This window comes from Mustela putorius, unplaced genomic scaffold (genome assembly GCF_011764305.1).
Source record: "Mustela putorius furo isolate JIRA1106 unplaced genomic scaffold, ASM1176430v1.1 tig00003863_pilon_pilon_pilon, whole genome shotgun sequence".
Taxonomy (NCBI): Eukaryota; Metazoa; Chordata; class Mammalia; order Carnivora; family Mustelidae; genus Mustela; species Mustela putorius.
Genome location: NW_025422015.1, coordinates 10,797,610 through 10,816,770, shown reverse-complemented (window position 1 = coordinate 10,816,770; position 19,161 = coordinate 10,797,610). Strand labels below are relative to the sequence as shown.

Sequence of the window (19,161 nt, the reverse complement as noted above, 5' to 3'; positions counted from 1 at the left end):
CAACCTGGAGAGTTTCATTTTTAGAAATGTGTGACCTTCACTGCACTTAGTGTAGGAGCTTGGGGGCTTGGTCTCTAAGGGAGTTCTTCTTGCGTGTTGAGTTTTAGCATCTACAGTCTCTCCCTCCCTCCTCCCCAGATCCTTCCTGTCTGCATGTGATTACAGACAGGCCATGTCTCCCTTGTTCTTGACATCCCCCACCAAGGCAGGCAGGCCGACAGAGAGATCTTCTCTCAGCCTAGTTGATTTTGATAGCTGCCGCATTCTCTTCCTTTCCTCCTTGTTTACATTAAAGTGGGAAACAGCACACCTTTTGCAGAATGGGTGTTTTAAAGAAAAAAAATGGTACAAAAGCATTAGTTGTTAGAGAATTTTGAAAACATAGCTCATAGAAATGGAATACAAGAATCTCTCAGGATCTTAGAAATAAATAGTGCTAATATTTTGCCAATTGTCTTTCTAGTCCTATATGCACACAATGTATAAATGAAACACTGTATGCTCTTTAATGATCTCCTTTTTTATTCCTTAATATATTATGAAAATCCTTCCATATCTTCACTTATTCCTTCTTAATATCATTTTTTGTAAGATGTTATTTTTAAGTAATTTTTATATCCCACGTGGGGCTCGAACTCACAACCTCGAGGTCAAGAGTCACATGCTCCGCTAACTGAACCAGCCAGGCACTCTTTTAAATATCATTTTTTTTCTTTTTCTTTCTTTTTTTTTTTTTTAAAGATTTTATTTATTTGACAGAGAAAGAGAAATGACAAGTAGGCAGAGAGTCAGGCAGAGAGAGAGAGAGAGGGGAGGAAGCAGGCTTCCCGCAGAGCAGAGAGCCCGATGCGGGGCTCGATCCCAGGACCTTGGGATCATGACCTGAGCTGAAGGCAGAGGCTTTAACCCACTGAGCCACCCAGGCGCCCCTTAAATATCATTTTTTTAATGGTGTATTTATGCACGAAAATATACCTTTAAGTAATCCCTATGGAGGATATTTAGGTTGTTTACTGGCCTTTTTTTTTTTTTCCAATTATGAAGAGTACTTTCAAGAAGTGCATTCTTTTAAAGGTATCTAAATATGTGCGTATATCTAAATATCTTAAAAAGATACCTTTTTAAAGGTATCTAAATATGTACGAGTCTAATTATTTCCTTAAGATAAATTTCCAGAGCGGCTCAGTGGGTTAAGCCGCTGCCTTTGGCTCAGGTCATGATCTTAGGGTCCTGGGATCGAGTCCTGCATCGGTCTCAGCAGGGAGCCTGCTTCCCTCTCACTCTCTCTGCCTGCCTTTCTGTCTACTTGTGATCTCTGTCAAATAAAGAAATAAAATCTTTTTAAAAAAAAAGATAAATTTCCAGAATTTGTGGGTCAGTGGTCATATAATCTTAGATATACTAGTACAGAAAGGAAACTTGTAATAATATACATACACGTCTGCCAGCCCAACGCCAGCTTCCTTGCTCCCTTTGCAACATAGGATGCCATCTGGTTCTGGGTGGCTAAATTCACCATGTTTCTCCAGATGTTCTTTCCCCAGCTCCCCTGGTGCTTTAACTTTGTTAAGTATGCCTTTTGAAAACTTGAGCTCCTGGAATGGTCTCCTGTAGGTGAAGACATTCTCCTCACTGCCCTAGCCTGGCATTGTCAGGCTTTCTTGATATTTTCACCTGAATAGACTGCTGAACCCTGATTCATTAGATGTAGAAAACGTCCTCTTTAAGTGCTTCCTTTTTTTCTTCCTGTTCTATTTTTCTTTTTCTTATTTTTTTAAATGGAGAGGCACTACATTACCTGAAAGCCTGGGGCTTTTTTTGACTTTTCTTCTTCCTTGTCCTTCCAGTAATTCAGTAGTCAAGTTATGGTAACCTCACTTGGACCATTCAATGCCTCTTGTATCCATCTCTTCCTTTCTAATTTCATTGCTTCTGGCTTTCAGATGTCCGTCCTGGGTGACTGTAATTAGCCTCACGTCAATTGCCTTTCTTCCAGCCCCCCTCTCTCTGTGAATCCATTTTTTGTATGAAACTCACTACAGCACACTTCTGATCATGTTACTCCTTGGCTTAGAAAAAATCAGTGGCCCACATTGCTTGTTCTTTTGAACTTAGCTTGATTTTAAAAATCCTCCACAATCTAGCTGCAGCCCGTTTAAAAAATTCAGTGATTCTACAGCTGTGATAAAAAATCATCCAGCCAGAGAAACAACTCAGAGGCTTGTCTCGGTGTCCTGCTCTTTATGCCCTGCAGACTTTGCATGTTCTCTCTTCCACAAATGCCCTAATGGTGTCTACATGCCTCAAATAAATCAATTCAAATGCGGCTTATTCCTTGCATCCTCTTCTGATTCCCTCCTCATCCCCATCAAAAAGAAATATCTTTCCTCTGCATTTATGAATGTATTCGAACCTAAGGTATTATAATCGTCCATCTCTTATTTATGTACTTGTCTTTCCTCTCCCCACCTCCCCTTCCTTCTTGAAAGCATCATCTGAATCTCTTTTGGCACCAGCATAGTAGCTGCTCAGTAAAATACTATCTGGTGGTCAGTAAATGCCACTTTCAGTTTCTCTTTACCCTCCCACAAAATAGATGAACAACAAACTTTCATTAAAAGAGTAGGAAATATGAAACTTTTAGTGGTTGCTATAACAAAGAGTAGAAATATTTCCAATTCTTAGTATATCTGTTTATTGGACAAGAAGTTTTATAAAACAAATGAAATGAATTTGTTCATGTACCACTGTGAATTTGTGCTTTATTTTTGCTCAGTCCTGTTAGCTCCCATGGCTTAAAAGTAGGTTGTGAGGGCTATCGATTGTCCTGTGGTGAGGGCTGCAGTGAAGACAGGCTTCTCAAACCATGCACATTGGCATTCATTAAGCAATTATTATGAGCAAAGCAAGCTCAGGGACAGTTCATACAGTCTGTTTCATAAGCTTGGTAAGCTACAGCTCTCTGTCCTTCTGAAGGACATGAGGGTTTTGGAGTAAATGCAGCCACATTCTAGAGCCATGCAATGTAGTGGGGTGACTGCTGTGCACCTGAACCATGGCCAGTCTGAGCTGAGATGTGCTATAAATTTAAATTACACCCCTGATTTCAAAAAAGGTTAGTAAGAAAAAGAGTGTAAAATATCAACAGTTTAAAAAATATTGAGTATATATCAAAATGTTATTTTGCATATATATGGGGTAAAGAACATGTATTACTAAAATTAATTTTACCTTCTTTTTAAAAAAACATGGCTACTGAAAATATAAAGTTTTTATATTATATAGCTTGCACTGTTCTACAGAACAGTGAGAGAGGATTTAGAGAGAGGATTTAGACTTACAGTCAATATCAGGCAATGAGGTCCGTCCCAGCTGATGCCTGAACACAGGGTCTTAAGGGATTAAGCCTCCTAGATATGCCAGATTTTTATTCTTTTAGTTGGTGGTGGGACCTGCCTGTAAAATACTTTGGCCGATCCACATTTATTGAATAGCACTAAACTCACCAGTGGGAGAGTGCTTCTAACCTTCTAATTATACCAGTTACTGAGCACAGTAAAAGCACATTTCTCACGGTCATTAAATTAATTGGCAAAGTCTCTGGTGTTAATGGTGACAAAGATAACATACCTTGGTAGAGGCCACCTCTAGGGTTTAGCCTTTCTAATTAAATTACAGCTTACCTTGCCTGGAGTTCGTTATCCTAGGCTGGGATACACAAGGCCCTGCACTGATTTGCGTGCTGGAGTACATGTGCTCCCCTGTGGCCAGCTTTTCCCGTGGTTAAGCAACCTGCCTCTCCTTTCCCATCTTGCTTCTGAGGATTCCCCTCCCTCCACTCTTTCTGTACAAAAGAAAGACACACCACTCACCACCTCCAAATCTTACTGTGCTTCATGACTGCATTATTGCAAACAAGGGGCAATATTAGAATGCAAAGTAAAGACCATTCCCTTAAAAATTATTAAAATGGTCAATGCTTTATTGCATCTGGGGCAAGACTTGGTTCCTGCCATGCATTCATTTATCCAGCCATCCATCCATTCCCCTCAGAGTGAGAGTTCTGATGGGAGCTGTTGCCTGGTGACCTTGGAGACACATATGAACGTGGTTTATAAATAGAAAACGAAAGTCAGAGTTCCCTTCTCAGAAAATAAGTCTGATGAGCTGATGATTAGTTTGACAATGAGGACTAGTTTTCCCAATTAGGCAGGAGAGACATTTTCTAATAATTGAATGAGCTATAAACTTGGGGCTTCTTAACAATGTGCTGGAAATATCTTTTTAACTGTTTAGATTTACCGTAGATATTAATTGTCAACTTAAAAATGTGCATGGGAATTCTTTTTAAGAGTTGTGAAGGAAGATGTTTGAAGCCTTTGACTTTAACACAAACATAGCATCACACTGTCTATGTTGAAAATGTATATTATAGGGGAGGCTGGGTGGCTCAGGTGGTTACGCGTCTGCCTTTGGCTCAGGTCCTGGGGTTGAGCCCCGTGTTGGACTCTCTGCTCAGTGGGGAGCCTGCTTCTCCCTCTTCCTCTGCCTGTCTGCTTCCCCTGCTTGTGCTCTGTCTCTCTTTCTCTCAAATAAATAAATAAAATCTTAAATAAAAAGAACATGCATATTATAGATATCATACAGGAAGTTTTAAGTAGAGAAAGGAAATGTGCAAAAAGACACTCCAGAAAAGAAATGGTACAGAGATTCAAAGTATGTGGGATTGATTGAGGGTGACCACATGTGTGCAGTCAGGTGATCTGTATGGCTGAGAATTCCAAAATGGTGACCTAAGCCAAGACATGTCCAGGGAGGGGTTTTGGAAAAGAATATTCAGAGAGGCATGATGGAGGGAAGTTTGGATGTTTAAAATAGCAAGATCAGAGGAAGAAGGAGGTGAGTAATAAACATTAAGTAGAGAGAAGGAGGGAAAGTGTCCCAGCCCTATGGATTCTTCACTTGATGGGTTCTAGTCAAGGAGGCTGGTGGCTCTGGACATTTTGGAAGGTTCATTCTGGCCTCTTGGATTGTGTGTACTTTTTGCAAGTCGAATCTTGAGGAGCTGAAAATAGTTTTTTCCTCTGATTCTTGAATTCCTTGGGATTGTGTTGCTCTTTGGGTCTACCTGGAGACTTTACTGAGTGGCTGAAGTTGAAAGGTAGCACTTGAGCTTGCATGAATTGTGGTCTGGGTCTTCATCTGTCTCATGGCGCTTACATGGGCCCTGACACACACAGAATTAGATGGAAGTAGTTCCACGGAGGGAAGCCAAAGAGTACTGCCACACCTTTTAATTCACTGGAGTTGTTGGCTTCAGAATGTTATCACTGGCGTCTAACAATGTCTATTCACTCATTATTAATTGCTTGCTGCTTTTCGGTATATATTTTTATCTGACTGTGATGACCCAAAGTTGTAATTATAGAAGACATGTGGTTTAAGTTAAAGTTTTCTCCATCAGTGCTACAGAAAATAATAGCATTCCTACATAGGAGTGCAAGGAGATGTTTGGGTACTGAAAGTACTATTTTCTTTTTCTTTGGATATTTTTTCTAAGACTTTTTGTTTGAGAAATACTATTTATTGGACATTTCTGTTTTATTACATGGACTTATTAGGAATCTAGAAGAATCCCCTAGATTTCTCATAATATGGGGAAAATAATTAGAATGAGAAAATTACTGTGTGAATATTTAGCAGTCTTGAAAGGACATGTTTTTGCTCTTATTTTAGAAAGTAGAGCTTGCCATGAGAAAGTTTGAAGTCAGATCACTGGAATGTTTTTTCTATTCAAAAAAAATTTTCCCCGTTCTCATGAAAACTCATTTGCATGAACTTTCATACATCTGGAGATGTATGTTTATGAAGATTTCTGTAAAGAGTTTGTAGAACTTAATAGACCTTTAAAAGGAATAAAGTGAGAATTTCACAGATATTTTCTTTTTAAAAGTCTAGCTTTTTTATCACTAAGGTCACTAAAAAATTAGTTTTCTATTGACTTTTCATGACAGTGACTCATCATCATTATGACTCATTCAGCTCTTCCTAAATAGCCTCTGCTTGTACTGTGGCATTTGAAGTGATTTTTTTTGTAGGATTATTTATTTATTTATGTATTTGAGGGAGAGAGAGAGAGAGAGAGAGAGAGAGCTTGCATGAGCAGGGGGGAAGGGTGGGGGGAGAAGCAGAAGAAGGCTCCCTCTGAGCAGGGAGCCCGATGTGAGACTCGATTCCAGAACCCTGAGATCGTGACATGTGTTGAAGGCAGTTGCTTAACTGACTGAGCTACCCCAGGCTCCGTTCAAATGATGTTAGTACAGCTCATTCACTCCTGGGACAAAAGTTCAAAGTAAAGTGTTTGTATGTAAAGTTTACAATTTCTGCCCCCATAAATTGAGTGCTTGTTCTTTTGCATTTGCAACGTGTATAATACAATTTATATTTAAGATGTGAAGAGTTTTTCCAAAAGGTATTTCCAGAGAAGAGAATTCAAACAATTCTGGATATCTGTAAATCTTACAGTCTTAAGGTTGAGTTTAGCAGCTCTAAAAAGTGAAAGTTGGAATACATTCCCTCCCATATTTAAAAAAACTTGAATTCATCAACTAGAAAATAGGTAAGAGGTAAATAGACTCTAAAATTAGAAGATGGTCAGGGGTTATTTGTTATACCTAATTTTGGAAATTATTCTTTAGGGAATAGATTATTTTGCAATATTTTGTGGATTAAATGCAAAAGAGATATCTCTGAACCGCAGGGACTTTGGAGTAGCATGCTGTTAACTTGGGCTAGTTTAGAAAATCTTAAGGGTATCTCAGAGTTTGGTGGTTTTTGCAATTTCAAAATGCCGTCTTATGGTCAGTGTCATTAGTCATTAGAGAAATGCAAATTCAAACCATGACATAGCATTTCACACCTGCTATAAGTAAAAAAAGGAAAATAAATGTTAGGATGTGGAGATTGAAATCTGTGTACATTGCTGATAGGAGTGCAAAATGGTCTAGTTGCTATGGAAAGCAGTTTCCATAGAAGGCAGTTTTTCAAAATCTAAGCATAGAATTACCCCGTGACCCAGCCATTCCACACGTAGGTATATACCCAAGGGAACTGAAAGTAGGGACTTGTTTTCTTTGTGGCTTTATTCACAATAGCCAAAAGGTAGAAAAGACCCCAATGTCTATCAACAGACGATGTGTGGATAAAATGTGGCATACAGGTGCATCTGGGCGGCTCAGTTGGTTAAGTGTCCAGCTCTGGGTTTTGGCTCAGGTCATTGATTTCCATGATTTCAGGGTTATGAGATTGAGCCTCGTGTCAGGCTCTGCACTCAGCTTAGGGTCCGCTTGTCCCTTTACCTTCTCCGCCTGCTTGCTCTTGCTCTTGTTTCTCTCGAATAAATAAACAAGTAAATAAAATCTTAAAAAAAAAAGTGGCATATACATACAATGAAATATTCAGTTGTAAAAACGAAGGAGTTTCCGACCCATGCTACCACAGGGATGATGCTGGATAACGTGGTGCTGGGTAAAATAAGCCAGATGCAAAAGGACAGATACTGTATCATTCCACTTACATGAAATATCTAGAAGAGGCAAATATATACAGACAGAAGTAGATTAGGGGTTACTAGTGCCTGGGAAGAGGGGGGAGTGGGAGAATTATCACAGTTTATTTATTTGTTTTTAAAATAGGCTTCACTCCCAATAGTGGGGCTTAAACACAAAACCTTGCGATCAAGAGTCACATGCTGTAACTAGTGAGCCAGCCAGGTGCCCCTGTGAATGGGAGAATTCTTGTTTAATGGTTATGAGACTTCTACTCGTGCAGATGAAAAAAGTTTTGGATGTAGTGGTGATGGTTGCACAACCTTGTGAATATAATTAATGCCACTGGATTGCACCTTTAATATGGTTAAAGTGGGAAAATTTATGTTCTGTGTATTTCACCACAATTAAAAAAATTTAATATGTAATTTATCAGAAAACACTGAATTGTAGACTTTACATGAATGAATTGTGTGGTATGTTAATTGTATTGAATCAAGGTGTTAAAGAGCTTTGCGAGTACCGGAGAATACTAGATAGAGATGGGGATTCTGATTTGATTTCTGGCACCACTTGACTTCATCTTGTGGGATAAACTTCTGATGTGTCTAGTTTCAGATTGGGGCTTGATCAGGTCCTCTGATTTTATATACTTTCCAGCTCTTAGACACCCTGATTCTGTGAAAGTAAGGTGGGTAGTTTGGGTGGGTTAGGTTGGTTCTCTGATGAAACAGACATTTTCTTCCAATGGTGAACATGACAGAAATCCTAAACACAGTGCATGTGGGGCTGTAGAATTTTTGGAATCCAGGAGCTGCAGAATTGCCATGAATTTGGGAGGGGAATGGATGGACGATGCTAGAAGGTTTATATAAAGAGGTTGCTTTTCAAAGAATCCATATTTTTAAAAAAAACATTTTTGAACATATAATTCTAACTCTGTACTCATCTTCTTTTTATGGGTATAAATATTTTTAAGGATTGAAGATGTTCTGAAGTTTGGAGTATTTTATTTTAATTTCTGTGATTGCAAAGTTATTTTTTTATTAATTATTTTTATAAATATATAATGTATTATTGGCCCCAGTGGTACAGGTCTGTGAATCACCAGGTTTACACACTTCAGAGCACTCACCATATCACACACCCTCCCCAATGTCCATAACCCAACCACCCTCTCTCTAACCGCCCCCACCCCCACCCCTTGCCAGCAACCCTCAGTTTGTTTTGTGAGATTAAGAGCTTCTTATGGTTTGTCTCCCTCCCGATCCCATCTTGTTTCAGTTTTTCCTTCCCTAACCCCCAAACCCCTCCACCCTGCCTCTCAAATTCCAAGTTTGGAGTATTTTAGAATTGTTCTTTTGATGTTATTATATGTTAAAACACTCTGTTTTCTCATAAATATGCATTATGTTTAATTAAATAAGCTCTTTTTTGTTAGATGTTGAATTTGAGCCTGAAATGAAGAGGGTATTATTCTTTTCTCTTATTATGTCTAGAATGCCCTTCTTTGCATGAACCAGAAGTCATCTGTCCTTCAAGATATATTTTAAATGCCTTTTTCCCCATGAAACTTGGACCTCCTTGTGCTTGGCATACATTGAACGCAGGCTTAGGAGCCAGTGGGACCTGGTTCTGTTTGTGGCTCTTGACATTGTGCAGTGGGTGATATTGGACAGTTCCTTCAGCTTTCGTCCCTGGATCTCAGGCTTCTTGCAAAGGAAAGTTGTTTTCCTCTTGTCACTTCACCCACCTTCACATCTGCCAAAGAGACCATCGAGTTGTTCTTTGCTTCTTATAGCGTGAAGTCTGAAAGTCTGTTTCAAATGGTTTTTGGCTTTAATAACTTCAAAGTATAAATGCGATAAACATATGAAGATAACATTTGAAATGTTAATTATCTAAACTCCAGATATACTTAGGTAGTTTTGACAATTTTGAAAAGCACATTTTTAAGTTTTTTTCCCCCAGCCCCTCTGAGAATGTCAGATTTTGAAACAAGTTTGGAGTTTATACACTCTAATTGAGAGCCGTCTGTCTTCTCTTGTCTCTGCGTCTTTGACTACGTATTTGTAACATTTGGCAGATTGTTACATAATATTTACATATTTCCATGTGCCATTTTTATTCGTGTTGTTTCAGTAAGTGAACTGGTGGTGTTCAGAGGCCAACCAAGTGGGTAGGAGACCCCAAGATCTCACTAAGCCCCGGTGGTGGGTTTCTTTGGACTTGATGAAATACAGTAGCCAGAAAAAGAAGTGGGAGGATGGTCTGAAATGCTTTCATTCCTTCCGAAATAATCTCTTTTGCTAATGAGAAACTGGCTTTCTAGGGTGAGTTGCCTTTCATGAGAGGCTTTAATAAAGCCAATCCAAGTTTTAAATCATCCAACAAGACATTTCTCTTTTGGCTTAAAGTGTAGGGACTTCTTCTCTACATAACTGCATTTTATGGACTCAGGTTATCGCCAGCCAATTGGACGCTCTTCAGTTGCTTTGAAAGATGTACAGGCGGATAATGCTTTCTCGCTAACAGTAGTCTGGTTTTAAGAGAAGTATCCGTGTTCCTAGGACTTGGGTGTTTCCATAAGGGAAACAAGTCTAATTTCTCTGCCACATTTCCAGTTCAGGATTTAAATTGAGATTTGTTGCTGCGTTCTGCTGAAAGAATTTTTGATACGCATTTGAGCTGGTGAAGTGAAAAAAATTGCAAGCCAGTTTCCTGGAAGATTTATCAGGCTGCTTTGTTGATGTTTTTTGCTTTACTTCTCTCACCCATCACAGAAATAAAATTCCAGGCGAGACAGCAGCAAAGGCCCTTGGATCTGTGTGAGCATGTCAAAAGCATTTTAAGAGGAGCAAAATATTTAGAGGAAGAATTTGGAAAATCAGCCTTAAGGGATTTAACACATTTTTCTTCCCCTAATTCAGTCCCGTGTTTGTCCCCTTAATGGAGAAAGGTCATTAAATGGATGAGATTTGCTAAGCCCTGAAAGGCTTTCAGAAACTAAAGGGTTTTTTGAAAATCTGAATCTAAAGACAATGCTTGTTTAGGAACCGGAATGAATACATTTAGAGTGTAAATTATACTAACTTATTTATGTAGAAAAAGTCAGTTATATGTAAGATGGTATTAACTGCACATTTTTATTTTGGAGAAATTAAATGACAAATTGGCTTGATAATGGAGAGCTGAATGACTTTGAGACTTTTGAAGTTCTGCATAAATTTCTAGGAAAGGCAAAATGATTGATCAGTATTGCATGACTGAGATTTTTAGTACTACCACTTTGCTGGCATATTTTTACCTCCCAGAAACAGGACCTGGGCCAGTGTTGTTACCTTAATTGTGGTGCAAAGGGCTGTTTTCTACTACGAAGTGTTCCAAATTTGTTATATTTTAACCTCATAATTGAAAAGCTGCAGGCTAATTCCAGTTCTTTTACTGAGTTCCTTTCTGGTAGAAAATAAGAGGGGTGTGTGAGTGTGTGTGTGTGTGTGTGTTAGAAAAGGGAAATGTGAATTAATGCCTTATTGAAATTTGAACTCTTCCCCTCCCCCTTTTTTAACTGTCAGGAAAATGAATACAGAGGAGTGTTATAAATTTGGAAGTATTTTTGAAAGGCTTGGATGTTGGACAATGTATCTCTACAACCTCATACTTTATTTCGTATTGGTTACTTAGACTCATATTCAAACTTAGATTTGACCCAAAGATCATAGACTATTATAGAAACATTAACTTATTCATTTTTGTAAACATCTCCATATGGGAGAAATCTATTTTTAGCATTTAATTTTCTACTTTATGTGATAAGTTGAAGAACCTTAGTTATCATTCATTAAGGTGCACATACTCATTTCTTTGTCCAGTCTGTATCTGGACTATATCTGATAATGGAGAGGAACATATGAACTATTAAATATTTTAATATTTTTGAAAATAAGAAGGTTAAATGCTCAGAAAAGAGGATAAGAAAAAACCAAAATTCATTAATATCAATCCTTAGGAATATTCCCCATTTTAAAAAATTTATTTTTATTTTTTTTAAAGATTTTGTTTATTTGACAGAGAGATCACAGGCAGAGGCAGGCAGAGAAGTAGGGGATGCAGGCTCCCCGCTGAGCAGAGAGCCTGATGTGGGGCTCCATGTGGGACTCGATCCCAGGACCCTGAGATCATGACCTGAGCCGAAGGCAGAGGCTTAACCCACTGAGCCACTCAGGTGCCCCAAGAATGTTCCCCATTTTTATGGTGATAAAATTTTCAGCTTGTGTGATGAATGTTATAAAATTAGGAAAATTTAATATTTATGACCTTTATATGTATTTTTGTTCATAGTATTATGGGATATATGTATAGTAAACTATACAAAAATAAATCTTTTCTAAGGTTAATTGGACAAATAATTAGCTTTTCTAAGAGCTCTGAACACTGATTTGTATTGGTGGGGCTGATACAGATATATACGCATGATGAATGTGGCTGACTTATATTTTCTGTATCATCTCAGCTCTGTCTCTCTTGGGCGTGATTGCAAGGTGGGGACATTCAGAGTGTGTAAGCAAGACCTCTTGGTTAATAAATGGCTTATATATGGCATTGATCGATGGCAGAAAGCCGGAAATCAGGTCTGAGGCTGACTGCATTGTCCTTTCTGGAAAGCAGGCTACCTCTCAGTGCAGTTAGCATCAAGAAGGTTCTTAGACAACAGTTTTGTTTTTCACCCAGTTTCCCCCTTTGTTTCTCAGAGTCAGTCTCCAATTACCTTTATGGATGTGTAAAAGGGCACTCCTTTCTGGAGCTGCAACTCTCCTCTTTATTTCAGGAATGACCTTTTAATCACAAACTCTCCTTGCAGAAGGGAGGAAGGATCAAAGAGATCACAAACTTGGTGAAGTGGTGGCTGAACTTCTACTTCTGCTGTTAGAGATGCCTTAGGAGGTCTAGGGTGAAGGCTGCCCTTTTAAATTGATGCACGGAGAGCAGGGTGCACTGGGGCATCTCTGTTACTATCTTGCTGTTATGATGTGAGAGGCAGCCCGGTAGTGTGGATGGTACCGGGGCAGGCAGTGTGTTCATGCACACAGACAGACAGAACCACAGCTTTCAGCATCGTTCTAAATCCTCCTGAGGCAGCTTTTGGAACCAGTCAGAGATGGTTTTAATGTGCCCTTCTGCAGGCAGTAAGCCAACAGTGACTCTTGCTGGTTGCAGTAGAGAACTGGGGAGGAACTGAAGAGGATCTCATTAGAAGTAGCAGAGAGGGCACAATGGGTATTTATCTGCCATGTTTACATGTAGACTGTAGTAATGATTATAGCAATAACAATAACAAAGAGTTCAATGCCAGCTCTTTGGCAAATGGTTTCTGCTTAGATTCACTCATCTTCAAAATGCCCTTGCAGGCGGGGTGTTATTTATCTCTCTTTTACAAGGAGAACCAGAGGAGAGGGGGCATTGTAGTGATTACCCAGGGTCACCTGCTAAGTGGATTGGGGTGTGGTCTAGTTTGTTCTAAAGCCCTTTGTCTGTTTGATATATCACAGGGTTTCCCTGCGCTTCACTAAATCATTCTGCCCATCTTCAAGACATTCTGGACGCTGTCGTTCATTTTCATTGGCTGTGGCTTGGAACATGAATTTGTCATCAAAACCAAACTTGATCATTTAAAAAAAAAAAGACTCCTGTTTCTCCACTTGTAAAATACTGTGATTTATAGATCACGATCATTAAAACCTTGTCCTGTTATTCTTGCTACAGGAAAATAGAGGTTGTGGAATAACCTTATGCTAGTTTTTGTTCTGGAAGGGTAGGACTTGTTCAAAAAATGAGGAAGATCCTGAGTTTCTTAGGCTTTTTTTGTGGATGACTTCGATTTTTGTTTTGGATATGCTAACGTCTTTATCACGCGGAAATTTCACTTAGCAAAATGCAACAGGAAGTATTATGTGGAATAGTGTGAAGGGGAGATGCTGATTCTGTCCCGCACGTGGGGACTGAATGGTTGAGGCTCAGGACAGGGCGGGCAGGCTCCCTGGGGAAGGTGCCCTAGCTTCCCCTGCTGAAGACAGGGGCAGACTCCCTTAGCCTTCCTGTTCTTCCTCAGCTGTGGATCTTTATGCCTCAGGAACCCTTAGGATTTACAATTTTAAACTCTCCACGATGGGGGTGATTGTATTTAGAGCCCTTCCCAAAGATACAGACGTGCATTCATTTCCCTTCTCTCCTTTTCCCTCCCGCAGATGAACACAATGACGTGCAGAAGAAGACCTTTACCAAATGGATTAATGCGCGATTTTCGAAGGTAACAGACTTTCAGACACTTGATGGTGATTCAAATGCTTCTTTCTGATTGACGGAGTTTGTTTGGAGGTGCAAGGAATTTTCCCATGACATGTGACCTAACAGAAATCTTCTGAGTATGAAGATACATTTGTACTTTTATAAAAATTCTCTTCTGGAATATATTTAAACGGAAATCCTGGTACAAGCAGTTCATGGTGTGAACACTGTCATAGTATAAACAGTTTTTAATTTTTACCTGGCATTTTTTAGTAATATGCCAATAGTTTGCTGCTCTTGATTCTGTGAATCCTGGGTACCTTTAGGAAATTAATATATCACTGGGCAAATTTTGTGTTCGCTTAGCTAGACAGATGATGATTTCACTTTGCCTGGTTTAAATCAAATTGTTGTTCAGGCAGCCTTTCTACCCCATGCAGAAACGTTTAGGGATTTTCCTGTCTGTGGATGTGGCTAATAATGGTGATCTACCCTGTGGTTCTTTTTTTGAGAACTTTCTCACCTCTTTCCCCAAGGATCTACTCTTTCTCAGCATTTCTAACTGCTTGGAACATAATCAGTGTTTTGAATGATATTCTTTTTAGGGGCAGGACAAACCTACAAAGGAATGGGCAGGGCTATTTTCAAACTTGTTCTTACATAACTATCCATTGGTTATTGACATTGGGATTTGGTACTTTAAGTTTGAAATGGAAGGGAAATTTGCAGGATTTCACATTAGAAAGGGGAGAAATAAAGGTTTCTTGGAGAAGCATCATCATAGTCTTTTAAATAGTAGGAAAGGTACTTTAATTAAGGGATATCTTTTTTCAAAATTTTCTATTTGAAAAGGTTGCAAAGGTCAAGAAAATAAACCTTGGTATTTCTTTGAGGCAACGTGAGAATGTTTTAGGATTACTTTGCGTAGCAGCATGGTTTAAAAATTGCTTCACATCCCAGTGTTTACAGATGATTATTTGATTGCAATGTTTTCTTAGGTTTCACACGTTTTTGTTGAGGGATGTTTTATCTTGCCTCTGAGAATGTAAGGAATGTGAAAACGAACTTTGACAGAAGGCTCAAGAATATAGACGTGCTTGCATAATTTGTGGTTTTATGTGTAGGATTTATTTCAGAGCAGACATAGGTATTTTGGGGGAAATTTTAATTTGTTTTATTTTAGAGGCAGAGGTAATGTCTGCATGCTTGGATTTGACATTATTCAAAACGTTTGAAATACCCATCTGCGTGTGACCATATTCTGGGCAGCATAGTTATAGCAACTGAGAGCGTCTGGGTAGGAGATGTTATATCCCAGTGGTTTTATGAGGGCTCAAATGTGTAAGATTATCCATCCTGGTTGTTTTTGAGGATGATACGGTCACTTCTAAGTAGAGCAAGTTAAGCAGACCTATTTTTTTAGCAGCTCAGTGTAGTCATTGGGGAAGAATTACCTTAGGACTGATTTTAAAGATCATTTGAAAGCATCATTGTCTTGGTAGACCTTCATTTGGGGAACATTTGAAACTGGGAGAAAGACTTTTACCCCTCTTTATGAGAATAGATCTAGTGCAATCTGACATGGCAAGGTGGAGGGTAGAATAGAGATGACATCTGGGAAAGAATAATTGAAAATGGTTACCTTTATCAGCGTTGCCATGAGTTTGGCTCAGGCGAGAGAGTACCTGGACAGTATGTGACATATGGTTGAGCTGGAGTGTCACCCAGCAGGTGTTCTTCATCTCTAGGTCCGGAGCTGTTACTGATGGTTGAAAGAGTGGCATCAAAGCTGCCGCTCCTACCCAGTGTGGCCCAAGGACCCCTTTGCCGAGCTTTAAAAATATCCTTACTGCAGCTGGTGTCCCTTGACTTCTTTTCCATTAGATGCTCCTCAGTGTCCAGTGATCATTTGGGTCATGTACCTGAATTCTCTCAAGAGATAGCTCAGTATCAGGGAAGCTGGATGGCTCAGTCAGTGAAGTGTCTGACTCTTGGTTTCGACTCAGGCTATGATCTCACGGTCGTGAGACTGAACCCCACATGGGGCTCCACGCTCAGTGGGGAGTCCGCTTGGGATTCTCTCCCTCTTCCTCTGCCCATTCCTCACTCTCATTCCTTCTGTCTCTCAAATAAATAAATGAATGTTAAGGGGGAAAAAAAAGTAGCTCAGTATTTATTGCTGATGATTAACATGTTTAAAAAGACCTCATGTAACACAAAGTCCAGTACCAGGATAGTTTACTTGATGAACTTGATATTTAAATTTATACATTTATAATGCACATATTATTCTGTAGTAGTGAGTGAATGTTTTAAGTCCTATGTAAATTATGTGCCCCAGGAAGCTTTTAATTATTGCCAAGACAGTGAAAAGACCAGGTAATATTATCATTTTTAAAATTTTTAACATTTTAACAGTTCCAGTTATGTAAACTGACACAGGAGCTAAAAGCTTATTTTGTTTGGAGAAGAAGTATCAAAAGTAGAGCTGACCCTGGAAACATTTCCTTTCAGATGACATGGAGTAAGAAATCAAAGTAGAAAGAAAGTTTGGTGGTTCTAGAGCAAACTTATCAAAGAAATTATGAGTATGTGGACATAAAGAGATGGAAACTCCATGGCAGGGACATTGAACTCCATCCACGTTCTTTCTTTCCCCTGGCTGTCCTGAACCCATAAATCACATTGCTTCCACACTGCTGGTTAGGAAAGAGAATAACACATTTCTGTGCTGGGAGATTTCCATAGACTCCCCATACAGCTTAATTCCACTCTGCAAGGAAAAGGTAGTTTTGGGCATGGTGTCACTAGGTAATCCAGAGGCTGGCACAAGAGAAAAAAAGTCCCGGTAAAGAGAATGAATTTGATTTCATTTATTTCTTTGTCCATGCCCTTTGGTATATCATGGTAGAGTTTAAAATAGAATTATTGTTGAGTCTGCTGCTTCCCTGCAGCATGGGTCCCTCTCTAGAGTAGTCAGGCCCTTGTCCTGAAAAATGCAAATAGATAACTGATGGTGTCTTCCATAGGAATTTATTTTGAATTCCATCCCTGGACATTTTCTTTGTGGTCCCCTCCCTGGCCCCTTGTAATCAAACACCAAATCTTTTTTTTTTTTTTTTTTTTAAGATTTTATTTATTTATTTGACAGAGAGAGATCACAAGTAGGCAGAGAGAGAGGAGGAAGCAGGCTCCCTGCTGAGCAGAGAGCCCGATGTGGAACTCAATCCCAGGACCCTGAGATCATGACCTGAGCCGAAGGCAGCGGCTTAACCCACTGAGCCACCCAGGCGCCCTCAAACACCAAATCTTATTGAGTCTCCTACCTATACATATTAAAAATGTCTATTTCTCTCCCTCTTTTGACACCTCCTTTTGCCAAGTCACTATTATCTGAGTTAGGAAAATATGCGAACAACTTTAAGATAGGCAAATAGATTAGTGAGAGTCCTTCCAGTTCAGATGTCTGGGTTATTGGCCTTCCCTTGTCTGTGAGCTACTCCACAACTCTGAGAGTTGTAGAAAACAGATAATAATGCAAATGATTCTTGTCCATAAAAAGTGCAAAGTAGGTGGAAGGCAATTGATTATTATTCCTGGGATAGACCTATTTTTGCATCTATTATAAATTTATTTCCGCTTTCCTTTATTGCGTATAAACGTGGTCTTTTGAATTCTCCTTTGAACTGGTTGTAATACCTTTCTGGTTCTCTTGTCAATTAATGAGTTGAAGTCTTTGACACGTGTTGATACTACATGCGTATGAGAGTCATGATTTTACCGTTGTTTTTAAAAAAATTATCCCTGAACACGTGGATCACTGTAATAATCTACCAGCTGGTTCTGCCATGCCATGCTTTGCCTATCTGTTCCCTTCTTTCTGCAGTCTATAGAGTAGCAAGAGTGCTCTTACAATGTAAGTTGCCATACCCTTTTCTCTTCAGTTGAATCTTTCAGTGGCTGCCTGCTGTTCTTACTTGCCTTTTAAGGCCCTCAAATGTTGCTCTCAACAAACTGTAAGGACCTATTTTACTGTCCCTGCTCCCCTTCCCCCAGGGGACTTAAAAACAAGTCCCAGAAATCAGCTCCAGGTGTGAAGGCCAAGAAAAACAAGGCTGTACCCACCTGGAGTCTAGCCCTGACATAAGTACAGCCATCTTGGCAAAGCAAAAGCCGGCACCTTGCACTGTGAGAGTGGGTTAGCATAAGAATGGCCATCCTGAAGGCCCGGAAGCCATTTTACTGAGCGTCCCTAACCAGCCCACAGGGCGCAGATAACTTGAGATAAGAGAAAGTAGCTAAAACCTAAGAAACAATTTAATCATATACCACCAGGATGGTTAGGTGATGGTGCCATAGGGACCAAATGTTAAAGAAAAACAAATACTTAACTTGCAGAGACCACAATCCTGTAAGACAGGAGTCTCCCTTGGTTTGCAAATGTCCTGGTGATTTAGAACAAAAAGGGCTATCTCTTCAATGGCCCTGTTTCCGGAGACAGTGGCTCAGTTCCTGCAGGCCTAAGGTCGCACCATAAAACTGAGGGAAGCTGAGGCGGAAGGAAATGTAAATCAAGTTGAATTTCTTCTAAACCTAAATCTCGCTTAACCAACCGCCAGGATGGCGCCAGGGTAACACCGGGGTGGCAAAAGGTTAAACAAAGTTAAAACTGTCCAAGTGGGGTGCATAATATGTATGTAGCTATGAAGAAGTGCCTTGAAAATGCTATATAAACCCTTGGCTTTGAGTGCTTGGGGTCCTTGTTGAAATCCGCTGCTCCGGGCGGATACTTGGACCACCGCTAGATGGAAATAAATCTCACTGTGTGACTTGCATTATCGAGAGTGTTCTCTGTCTAATTGAGGGGTGGTCGACTCCGTACCCTAACAAAACTACTTCTGATTGCATTTTGCTCTCTCTCCTTCCCTTCTGATGCTCTGGCTATCATGATGAGCTCCCTCATGGCTTCTACCCTTGCTCCTTCTTCCATCTTTTCCTGGCCAACTCCTTTTCCTATTTGTTGCTGGAGCTGAAATATCATTTCCCCAAGGATTCTTTTTCTGAGCTCCCAGATGAGGACAGATATGCTCTGTACTCCCAAAACACTGATCAGAATTGTACTTTAAACAGTTGTATCTGAAAATATTTGTCTCTCCTCTCCTAATGATTGGTAAGCTCCATGGGTACAAGGATTGTTTCTTTTGTTTGCTGGCACCACTTCTGGCATTTAGGAGGCTCCCAGTGAGCCTTGATAGGCTTAATAGATCAATGAATGACAGTGACAGAAACATATTTAAATGCCTGATACTTTATATCCATAAACCAGTTG

At 39.6% G+C, this 19,161-nt stretch overlaps 1 protein-coding gene across 5 annotated transcripts in view; it reads left to right on the top strand.

Annotated features, from left to right (window-relative positions):
* Nucleotides 1-19,161, top strand: part of UTRN (utrophin) — a 500,711-nt gene that overhangs the window by 89,824 nt on the left and 391,726 nt on the right. For all 5 annotated transcript variants that reach the window (XM_004752757.2, XM_004752758.3, XM_004752759.3 and 2 more), the window contains one exon: nucleotides 13,793-13,854. In XM_004752757.2, the coding sequence (XP_004752814.2) occupies nucleotides 13,793-13,854 (62 nt within the window). The remainder of the gene's footprint in view (nucleotides 1-13,792; nucleotides 13,855-19,161) is intronic.